Source organism: Lolium rigidum, chromosome 7, assembly GCF_022539505.1.
Source record: "Lolium rigidum isolate FL_2022 chromosome 7, APGP_CSIRO_Lrig_0.1, whole genome shotgun sequence".
Lineage (NCBI taxonomy): Eukaryota > Viridiplantae > Streptophyta > Magnoliopsida > Poales > Poaceae > Lolium > Lolium rigidum.
The window spans coordinates 115,192,518-115,203,155 of record NC_061514.1 but is presented as its reverse complement, the minus strand read 5'-3'; the positions used below and the strand labels follow the sequence as shown (position 1 = coordinate 115,203,155).

At 53.0% G+C, this 10,638-nt stretch overlaps 1 protein-coding gene across 1 annotated transcript in view; it reads right to left on the bottom strand.

Annotated features, from left to right (window-relative positions):
* LOC124675120 (probable amino acid permease 7) overlaps positions 1-10,053 on the bottom strand; it is a 19,441-nt gene extending 9,388 nt beyond the window's left edge. Inside the window, exons 1-3 of the mRNA XM_047211189.1 lie at positions 9,709-10,053; positions 9,347-9,583; positions 6,038-6,131 (exon numbers count right to left, since the gene is read on the bottom strand). Coding sequence (XP_047067145.1) covers positions 6,038-6,131; positions 9,347-9,583; positions 9,709-9,784 — 407 coding nt within the window. The 5' untranslated portion in view covers positions 9,785-10,053. The remainder of the gene's footprint in view (positions 1-6,037; positions 6,132-9,346; positions 9,584-9,708) is intronic.
* Positions 10,054-10,638: the final 585 nt, after the last annotated feature.

Here is a 10,638-nt window from a genome sequence, read left to right as displayed (position 1 = left end):
CAGCAATGGTGGGCGACATTACAGCGTACGTAGTAAAACCATGAAATGATATTCTCCTGAATTGCTTCGCTTTTGGACACTCGCTCTCTTGCAAGTAGCCTGCTCGGGTCCGGCCAGTGGGGTTTTTTTGGTCAAGAGGAGGCGTCACCTTTAGGCCTCGTTCGTTTAGGGCATCTCCAGTGGCGTGACGTAAACGGACGCTGAGCGACCGTTTATGTCCGCCGTGATCGAAAATGCGTCGTGCACCACCTCTAGTGGCGCGATGCAAAGTGACCGGGCCGTTCGCGGAATATGCGCCAGGTTTGCGTCTCGGCGGACGCTGCGCGGACGCGCAAAGTGTCCGCTCGGTCCTCGCACGGCGCCTGCACCGAGGGCACCGCTTCGGCGGTCAGCGCTCCCACGTCTGCGCCGCAAGCTTCGCCATCAATGGCGCGACTGCCTGTTCTGCGCGCGCACTGGCGGGCAGCGGCTGGGCTTCTGCGCTGCCTTCAATGGCATCGTATCCCGCGCGCGGCCGCCCTTAAAAGTCCACCGGCCGCGTCGCTCCTTCACCCACACCACACCTCCACTCGCACCACCACCGCCGCAGCGCCATGGGGAAGAAAAACGACTTCGAGGCCTCCGACAGCCGCACCAAGAAGATCCCGCTCCCCGTCACGGTGGGGAGGCTCATGCACGGCAAATGGATGCCGTGCGACGACGCCTGGTCCGGCGTGCGGTACCTGCCGGTGGTGGCGGCTCGGCTGCCGCCGGTGCCCATCCCTCCGAGCACTCGCGCGTGAGCCCGATCGGACGGCGGAGATCCGGCGCGAGAGGCGGTATCCGCCGGCGGACCTCCGCGCGCCGATTCGGCGTACGCCATCGACTCGGAGCTTTGGCGTACGTGCACCTGTCCACGGAGACGGACAGGAGACGAAGGGCAGGCTTCATGGGCGACAGGGATTATCCCTTCGGCCCTGCACCGCCGGCTCGTCGTCAGCAGGCGCGGACGCGACGTCAGCAGACGCAGCACAACGACGCCGACGACCGCGAGGACGACGACGACGACGAAGCCTACGCCGTGTACGACGACGACGACGACGACTACGTCGAGGCGCTCGCGTACCATAGCGAGGAGGTGAAGGACGACAGCGACGACTACGTCGCTGTCGTCTTCCACGAATGGCGGCGAGCCTTGGCGGAGGGCCGGAACTTCGACTTCCGGACAACATGACGGACGACGAGATGGCGAAGGTCGCCGTCCTCGTCTCCGAGTACGACGTGCCCGTGCGCCGCGCCGCTGCCCGCCTACGCCACCGCCGTCATGCCGCCGGGCCTCGTCGGCGGATGAAGCACTTCGACGAGCGCTCACGGAGTCGGCGGCGCCTCCGCCACCGCCGCCACGGCCGCAACGACTGGGTGCCTCCACCGCCGCCACAACCGCAAAGACTGGGCGCCTCAACCGCCGCCACGGTCGCGGGCACTGGGCGCTTCCACCGCCGCCACGGCCGTAGCACCGGGCGCCTCCACCGCCGCCACGGCCGCAATGACTCGGGCTCCTCCACCGCCGCCACAGCCACAGCACTGGGCGCCTCCACCGCCGCCACAGCCGCAGCCTCCTCAACCTCGAGCACCGGCAGCGGCGCGCCCGGCGTATTCCCCCGGATGGCAACTGGCCTTCGGTCATACCGGTGCTCATCGTGCTCGACAGCGACAAGGAGCAGCACAGCGACGAGAAGCAGTAGGCGTTTAGGTTTATTTTTTATGTTTTAAGTATGTAAATTATGTTTCATGTTTAAAAAAAATGATTCGTCCTAAAATAATGCGTCGTGCCGCTGAGCCACCCCCAACGCAAACGGACGCGCGGTCGATTTCGACCAAAGGATCGACCCAAATGAACGCGCGCGGACGCTAAAATGTGTTTCGCCGCTGGAGATGCCCTTACTCCCTGCGAGCCATGTATTGATATGGATTGTGGCCTCCTTCTGGTTTTCTAGCCCGGCGTGCTAATTTTTCCAGCCCACTAGAATTAGGTCTTCGTTTATTCCATAGATGAGAATATTAGCCCAATTTTTCCTGTTCATCTTGTATTGAGATGGTCTAGAAATTTTTTACCCCCATCGAACGTGTGGAAAAATTTCCACAACGCGAGACACACCAAAGAACAAGCGAAGGGGTGCAACAACTCGGTGATCCATGTGGTTTAAACAAATATATACATTTGGAAGGGGATAAAGCGGAATTGGTGTGACATGGATTGGGTGATGGTATGGGATTAACCTAATCCAAGCCTGGATTGGTTCCGTCCTTGGATTGAATCCCGAAGAAACGAACAAGCCCTTAGCCAGATCGAGTTGGAGTTTTTGGTCTTTCGGGAATATACCTAGAGCAACTTTAGCGGACCCTTTTGAAGTGGTCAAGCTCTTAAATTACATACTTTTACTGTACTGGTAGGAAAAACTGATCCAAACAGACTCCTTAAAATTGCCTGGCCCTTAGAGCATCTCCAGTCGCGTCCCCCAAACGGCGTTTGGGGGACGGCGGACAAGAAATGGAGAAAATCGCGTCCCAGTCGCGTCCCTCAAAGCTAAATAGCGCCTTATTTTGTGTCCGGCGTCCCCGGTAGAGACTACAATATAGAGTCTCTACCGGGACGCCGACACAAATGAGCTCATATGCGTACATGCAGCTCCCTAGCTCCCACATGCCATTCTCTTTCCCCACACTTTCTCTCACCTACTTTTCCACATGGGGTGGTCCCTCTATTAAAATGCATACATCCGGACGCTGTTTGAGGACGCTGGCTGGAAAGGTCTCTTTTCGTGCATGATTTTTGATCTTTTTTGTCCGTAGCGGTCCTAACGCTTGCCCAAATCATTGTCATGCGGACGTTTTTTGAGGGACGCGACTGGAGATGCTCTTAATTTTTAAAATTGGCACTATAAGTTCACACCCGAGATCCTTGTATTCTCAGTTTAGGAGGCACAAATGATGGTGCTCTGTATAGCGGTCAATGCTGATGGTTGGGGAGTTTAAGCTTGCGCCTTTGCCCTTCCGCTACAGAACTTGCCGGATTTGGCCAAATTCTGCCGCACCGCCGCAATAACTGACGAACTCGGCTAATTTCCAGTGATTCGTAGAGACTGTATGAATTTGTAGATGTCGTGGAACAACGGCATGGACTTGAACGGCGCATAGTCGCCGGTCATGGATCCTGGAGGTACCCTGACAGATGTGGACCCTAGAGGTGCCCAAGGTGAGGCGCAACACCTTGTAGACATCGAGGTCAGGCGGGGCGGCACCGGTGAGTTGGGCGGGGGTGGGGCGGAGCGTGGCGGGACGAGACGCCACTGTGTGGGATGGGTGCGGGGAAGAAGAATGGGGACCCATGTAATTTAAGAGCCAGCTTCACAGTATATGTTCTACCGTAGCCAATTTAGGGCATCTCCAACCGGGCGATCCATCCCGCGCCCGCGCGTCCGGATGGGTCCAGCCGGACAAAAACCCGGCCCAGCGCGCGGACCCATCCCTAAAACGGATGCCCGCGGCGTCGGGAACGACGCAAACCCGGCCCAAATCTTGGCCGGTTTTGCGTGGCCGCGGACGCGAAGGGCAGTCGCTCGCGTCCGCCCGCTGTCCGCCCCGGCCCGCGTGTCATAGGCATAAATAATATGTTTCATTAAATAGAACTCATTACAATTTTTTTTAGCTACTACTCCTATCCTATACGTACGGGGCAGGCGGCCTCGCCGCGCGACTCCTCGCCGGCTCGCCGTCGGGGCCGTGGATTTCACTCGACGCGGGCGGCCTGTGCGCGTGAGGATTCCACTCCGGCTTCCTACGGGCCTGGGTGGCGCGTCGGCGGCGGCGCGGGCGTCGGCGGCGGCGCGCGGCGTCGGCGGCGGCGCGGGCGGCTTCGCGGGCCTCGGCGGCTTGGACGGAGGGCATCATCCTCCTCCGCTCCGCCGGCCGCGGCTCGGGCGCGCTCGCGCTCCGCCTCTCGAGGGCGGAACCATCCGCTTCCCGCATAGCTCAAGCTCCTGCGGGCGGCGCGTTCCACGGCGGTGCGCGCCTCCGGGCGGACGCGGCCGGCTTCACGGGCCTCGTGGTTGCCCGCCGCGCGGCGCATGCGCTCTTGCCGGCCGCGCTCCGCCGGCGCGGCTTCCTCCCGGGCGCGCCGCTCGGGCGACGGCATCTGGATGAGGTCACGGGCTGCTCGCATAGCGAGCGGCTCGTTCTTCCGGCCGAGGAGGTCGCCTAGCGGCGGCGGCCGGCCCGCCGGATGCCCTCGTGCTCCTTCGTCACGCGCGTGAGGTCGGCGAGACGCTCCTCGATGGCGGCGTTGATGTTCGCCGGCGCGAGGTCCTCCGCGGCGACGGGCTCCTCCGCGGCGTCGCCGCCTCCTCCACGGCCGCGTACCGGCCGTCGGGGTCTCGTGCCGGCCCTCCGCGGCCGCTTCCCCCATCTCCGCGTCCACCGGCCTTCTTTGCCGCCGCCTCGGCGGCGGCGCGGAGCGCCTCGTCGTCGGCGACCCACCGCGAGTCCGCGCGCTCCTCCTCGTCCGTCCGCGGGAACCCGGCCGGGCGGCGAGGGAGAGCTTGGCCCATGTGGACCGAAGGGTGCGCGGTATGGCGCCGGAGAAGGTGGAGGGGAAGAGAACGGTGATGCGGTGCGGGTTAGACCGCCGCCGTCTTTTATAGCCGGCGGTCACGGCGGAAACTTGGGCGCGAGTGCGCGCCAATGGCGTTTCGCGCGCGCGGGAACCTTGGTGCGCGCGGGATCTTTCCCGCGCGTTCCACCTCCCGCCATGGCTCGTCCCGTCGAGGCACCGCCATGGCGCGGCCGCCGCGGCCGGAGACGAACCACGTGGCGTCTCTTTGGGTCGCCGCGTTGGGCGCCGCGTGCGACCCAAACGGACACGCGGACGCGGGCCGCTGTCCGCGTGTCCGGGCGGCGACCCAAACGGCCCAAAACGGACGGCCCAGCGCGTCCGTTTGGGTCGCCCGGTTGGAGATGCCCTTAGCAACTCAAAATACACGTGTTGGGCTGGCGCTGGTAGGCGAGGCTTTGCTGTACGGAAAGGGGTATGCAGAACCAAGAGGAGGAAAAGTAAAGTAAATAGAGTGACTATATATAACATATGGGTCCTATGTTATACAAGATCCAGTTTTACAGTATTTGTAGCTAATCTAGCACGTCAAAGTACAACTGCAAGTGCTTTTATTCGTGTTTTTACGGTTCTACAGTTGCTCTTACGCTAGTGCTGCCGTGCAGCCGGTAGCTCTCTATGAGAGCCGCTTTGTTGACTTGACGTTCCTGCTTGCGCGGCTCTAGAAAGGAAAAGAGTTGAGGCCAAATTCGGTACGACATTCTCGCGCATGCTAAGCCCCAAGCAGACGATGACAACCCGGAGCCGGAGGCAAACAAGTTGGCAATGGCATCTGATCCAGGATCCGAGTGCACAACAGTGATGGCTACGTTAATTTTTTTTTTTTTGATCTGATATAGTCCAATAGACCGTCGCGGACAAATGAAAAGGGAAACATGATACCGTATATGTCGTCGAATTTTCCCAAAAAAAAGATGTGACGTCGAATTTGGGCAGATATATATTTGACGACGAGCCAGGCTCCCACGTGGGCCAACCCGGACTGTACTAATTGTCGAAGGTATAACAGTACTATTGGGCCTGGAGGCAGATCCAAGCTTTGGGAACAGCTGGCCTGGGCTGGGCTGGTGCGTAGCTCGAAATGCTTGTGGCCTGCATGCGTAGGCCTGGTAAGACACGGTAACGGGCTTTCTAGGGCAACGCGGCGGCCAGCCAGAGCCCAGGACTGAACACTCCGCTAGTTTACTTTTTATTTTTTGGAACATGAAAACACTCCACTAAAAGAAAAAAACAGCGTCTGAACACCACTTGAGCTGAGCTGAGCTTAGCTGATTCAGTCTTGTTAACACAAGTCAAAACGTGCAGTAATTTCTCAGGAACAATGTGATTCCCCTAGAGAGAAAACTGGTGCAGTTTCGCAGGTTGAAAAAAAGATGCATGTAATGTTACCTGAAGCTGGTGGAGGCAGTGATGGTGTAGGCGATCCCGTAGCCGAACAGTGCCGTTTGCTGCAACAACTGGCACACCCACGCGCTGCTGCTACCTGGCAATCACCATTTAATTTTTTTTTTTTTCAGAAACGATCGGACACTGACAGAGCAGTAGCTAAACAAACATGTTGTTTTACAATAAAAGAAAATATCTCGTAGAATGTTGACACATGTAGATCATTTAATCGTGCAGGCATTTCGCAGCTTAAAACAAGCAGGGTTAGTTCCTCTGATATATTTTTAGCCAGCGTTCTAAGATTTATCAAAGTTAGTAGTTGCAAATTTTGATAAAAATATAGAAAATATATATTAAAATTCATAATATATAATATATAATATATGAAAATATTCTTTATGACGATACTAATGCTACCTCTGTCGAGTTATCTACCGAGCACATCTCACAATTTGTTGCTCTTTGGGGAAAGATTGACCCTGTTCAACTCAACCATGATGAGACAGACTCTATTGAGTGGAAGTTTACGGGTGATGGTTCCTACTTTTCCAAGACGGCTTATGCAGCGCAATTTAGGCTCTCATCACGTCGGCCATGCCAAGGTGGGTTTGGAAGAAATGGGCGCCTCCCAAATGCAAATTGTTCGCTTGGTTAATCATTCAAAATAGGGTGTGGATGACGAATAGGCTTGAGAAAAGAGGGTGTGACAATTGTGGGTGGTGCATGCTTTGCAACCAAGTTCATGAGTCCTCGGCGCATCTCCTCTTCAAATGTAGGTTCACTTTAAGAGTGTGGTCAAAGGTCAAGGAGTGGCTTGGCATTCATGACATTAACCCTTCGAATTGGCATACCGCCCGTTTGGTGAGAGCTTGGTGGGCAGATTTTATTCATAGATGAAGTCCTACGAGGAAAATGATTGCCGCTTTGACAATGCTAATCTCTTGGGAGATTCGAAAGGAGAGAAATGCGAGAGTGTTTTGTAACACCTTCTCCGCTTCGATGGTTGTGTTAGAAAAGATAAAGACTGAGGCAAGATTATGGTCTTTAGCCGCGGCTAAGGTTTTAAGTGTTGTTATGGCGCGAGAGTAGACTTGGTTTTAGCCTTAGGATTTTTGCCTAGGCTATTTGGTTTGTAATATTTATCAATGAAAATGACAAGTCAAAGAATGTTCAATGTTTGTCTAAATTTAAATGTATCTAGACACTATTTAGTGTAGTGTCTAGATACATTAAAATTTGCACAAAGCTCTAACATCCTTTTATAAAGGGAGGGAGTACAATATATACTAGTCCCTCCGTCCCACGGAGGTTGTCATCTAGATACATCCAAATTTTGGTAAATCTCAGACGATATTCGTGTGATGGAGGAAGTATATTGAAAATATTAATAATTTCGTAAGTATTTGATTAAAATTTATAAAGTTTGACTTTAACCAAACTAAATACGTGAAGTTATCGTAAATGGATGGAGTATCTAGTACTAAAATGTGTCTTGGTAATTACAAACAGAAAGATTTTTTTTTTTTGAAAAATGTTTGTTGAGCGTACTAAAAAAGAAAGATACAAGACACAAGTATGTGCGCCACAAATTTTCTTTAAGAATTACCTTATATTTTAGGCTAGATAAAAGTATTTGCAGTCCAAAATAGAACTTTGTTTTTACCGAAACTTTATATGGAAACCTATGTCTAGAATTACCCTGGATTCTGGGTTTCGTTAAATTTAAACTTTGTAAAATTTTACTAAGCGTAAAAAAAACACATCAACAGTCATGATAATGGATACATATAATCTGAAATTACATTTTTATGATGATTCCAATAATAATTGTTACATATTATGTATATTGATATTTTTCTAAACGTTTAGTTAGAGTTTACTAAATTTAAGTTTTACTAAATCTAGAATGCACAGTAATTAGCGAACAGGATTCTCTGACTTTGCATGCCCTGACTTTAGGACATTAACAGCTGAGTTCGGCATCTGGTGAGTCTCACATTTCAATGACTTAAAATCAGAAAAAATGTTAGAGAGATAAAGTCAGAGAATTCGTGCCGAGTAGTAATTAGTGAGGGGGAGTATATCAAACCAGCGCGCCACGCGAAGACTGGACAACGTCTCGAATACTTTTCTGCAACGAATCAGCTGCTGACCCTTGCTTGCTTGTCACTCCCGCTAGCCATGGCCAGCTGTCTGTCTATTAATTCTCGGTGACAGACACCAACTCGTGTACGAGGACCAGCTGCTCAAATTAGCGGCTCTCATCAGTGAGAGAGAGATCGAGTCGGAACGTGCGTGCGTACCCTCAAGCTATTTGCACGCCTGCCCTTTTGACGTGTTCTGCTCCACCTCCACAAAATGCTCGGTCGAGCCGTACTGAACGTGCCGCGGGATTCACGAGCCTTCCATCTCGTGTGTCGCAGTTGTGCTCGTACTATCCATGTGTGTGTGATGACAGGCGGACAATATATTTTTTCTCATTTGCAATGTAGTGTACGTATGTGCAGAAGGCGCTTCTGTTTTGTTCCAGTTACTTGCACATTATTTTAGCACCATGAACGATCATGATCGAAACTGTAATTGGAGATCGAGCTTCATGGTGGCCATGTTTTTGAAAAGTTCGAACTCGATATTTGTAAGTTTCCAAAAATTTAGAGGTATTGCATAATGTTGAACTCTACTGGTATGCAAAAATCTCAGTTCAAAGTGAATTGTATGTTAGGCTAAAAAAATGTATTGTAGCACATTTCAGAAAAATGTGTGCGGTTCACTGCGCCCTGACTTTTTGTCAGCCTAAAAAATGCAACGAATTTTGGAATGAATTTTTTGCACACTAGTAGGTTCATCGTTATCTACATCTAGGGTTTTTGCTTACAATTTTTAAAACTTCTCAATGTTATTTACGATATTTCTCAAAAAAAAAAGCTCCCTGCAGGAGCCATTTGTCCACTCTCCTTGATAGATCATCTTCCCAGAAGTAATGAAACAAGTGTGACACAGACGTCTGTGGATAAGTACCGTCAGAGCATAAAGAAGACAGAACATAAGCGTAATTCTATATACTACTTCATTTTTCCATTATCGTTACTTTGTTTAAGGACTTCATGCCCAACATCTGACTACCTGTTTGTAGCAGCACTGCTAGAGTACCCCAATTGTAGCTGTCACTCAATCGCGACTAACTGAACGGATACGAACACTTTTTATAATTAATTAATTAAAAAGCATATCTTCTGAAGATTACGATCAGGGACAGTCGAACAGAAAAAATGACAAAAATTCTAAAGCGAGGGGAGACGTGGATGCGCGTACCTAGGTTGCGCTCGACGGCGTTGGCGTAGGTGCGGTTGCGGTGCGGGCCGTGCTCCGGGTCCGGCGAGCGGTAGCAGTCGGCGAAGATGGTGGACTGCAGCGCCGTGACGGAGGCGAACACCACCATGGTGGCCGGCCCGGCCACCCACCCCAGCTGCGCCATGCTCCACGCCAGCGACAGCACCCCGGACCCGATCACCGCCGTGATCACGTGCGCCGACGCCGTCCACTCGTTCCCTTCCGTCCCATCGAAATCGCAGAGCCAGTCAGGATTCAGGAGGAGCACGTCGGTACCAGGAAGACGAAGATCCGAACGAATCGAGAATGGGGAATATAGAGTTTGAATGGGGCGGGGTGCTCACCGTTTCTGACGATCTTCGAGCCGTCGGAAGAGATGAGAGGGGCCGAGGCGTCGCCGCCGCCTTCGCCGAACGCCATAGTCGCCTCGTCGGAGGGATTCTACTCTACCTTCTTCCCGGCCCCGGCCCGCCGGACGGTGAAGTGGTTAATCGTGTTCCGGCCGGGGATCGACTCTCTGCACTGGATGGAGTTACTTGGCAAATGGTGGATTGGTGGCTGATAATTCAGAGCCGTGATTCGTCGAGGTAATGATGCGGCGGTGGATTGCGCGGCCGAGAAAGAGGCTTATTTCAATGGTGGACTCGCATCGGGTCTGGCGGCTCTGTTGTGACTGGCTTCTCCCAGCGTGTGCCGCGTGGAAGCCTGCTGCAGACTGGCGAGGTGCTACTTGGCGCTGTCTGATTGAGGAGTGGTCAATTCACAAGGGGTACAGCGATGCACTGCGTAATTGCCGCATATCTTCAGGGCCACAGACTGTATATGCAATCAATTTGCCTTTCGAAATGCTTGTGCAATCATTGCACTATGGATATGTTTTGTTCTTCGAACATTCGAGAGAGGGCTAGGGCCTGGGTCCAAGTACAGTATCATGGATCTCCTCTGTATAAAGGGCCTTGGGCACCTGGCCCGGTCGGCCTGACCAGGCCTGGCCCAAAAATCCCGGGCCAAAGCATGCCGCTAGGATGGGCCTCGCAAATGGCTAAGATAACACTACGGCTCGTCCTGAGGCCCGAAGTCCCACGAGCTTTTAACTGGTTGGGTCGAGCCTGGTCCTAAAATTTGAGCATGTCGATCAAGCTGAGCTAGGCCTAGGCCTGGTCTTTTTGCTATGGTCTTTATTTGGCCCGACCTGAGGTGTTGCCAGGTATACTCGTGTTGATGAGGACATGAACAAGGGTTTATGTGCTCCATTCTCAGAGAATGAAATAAGT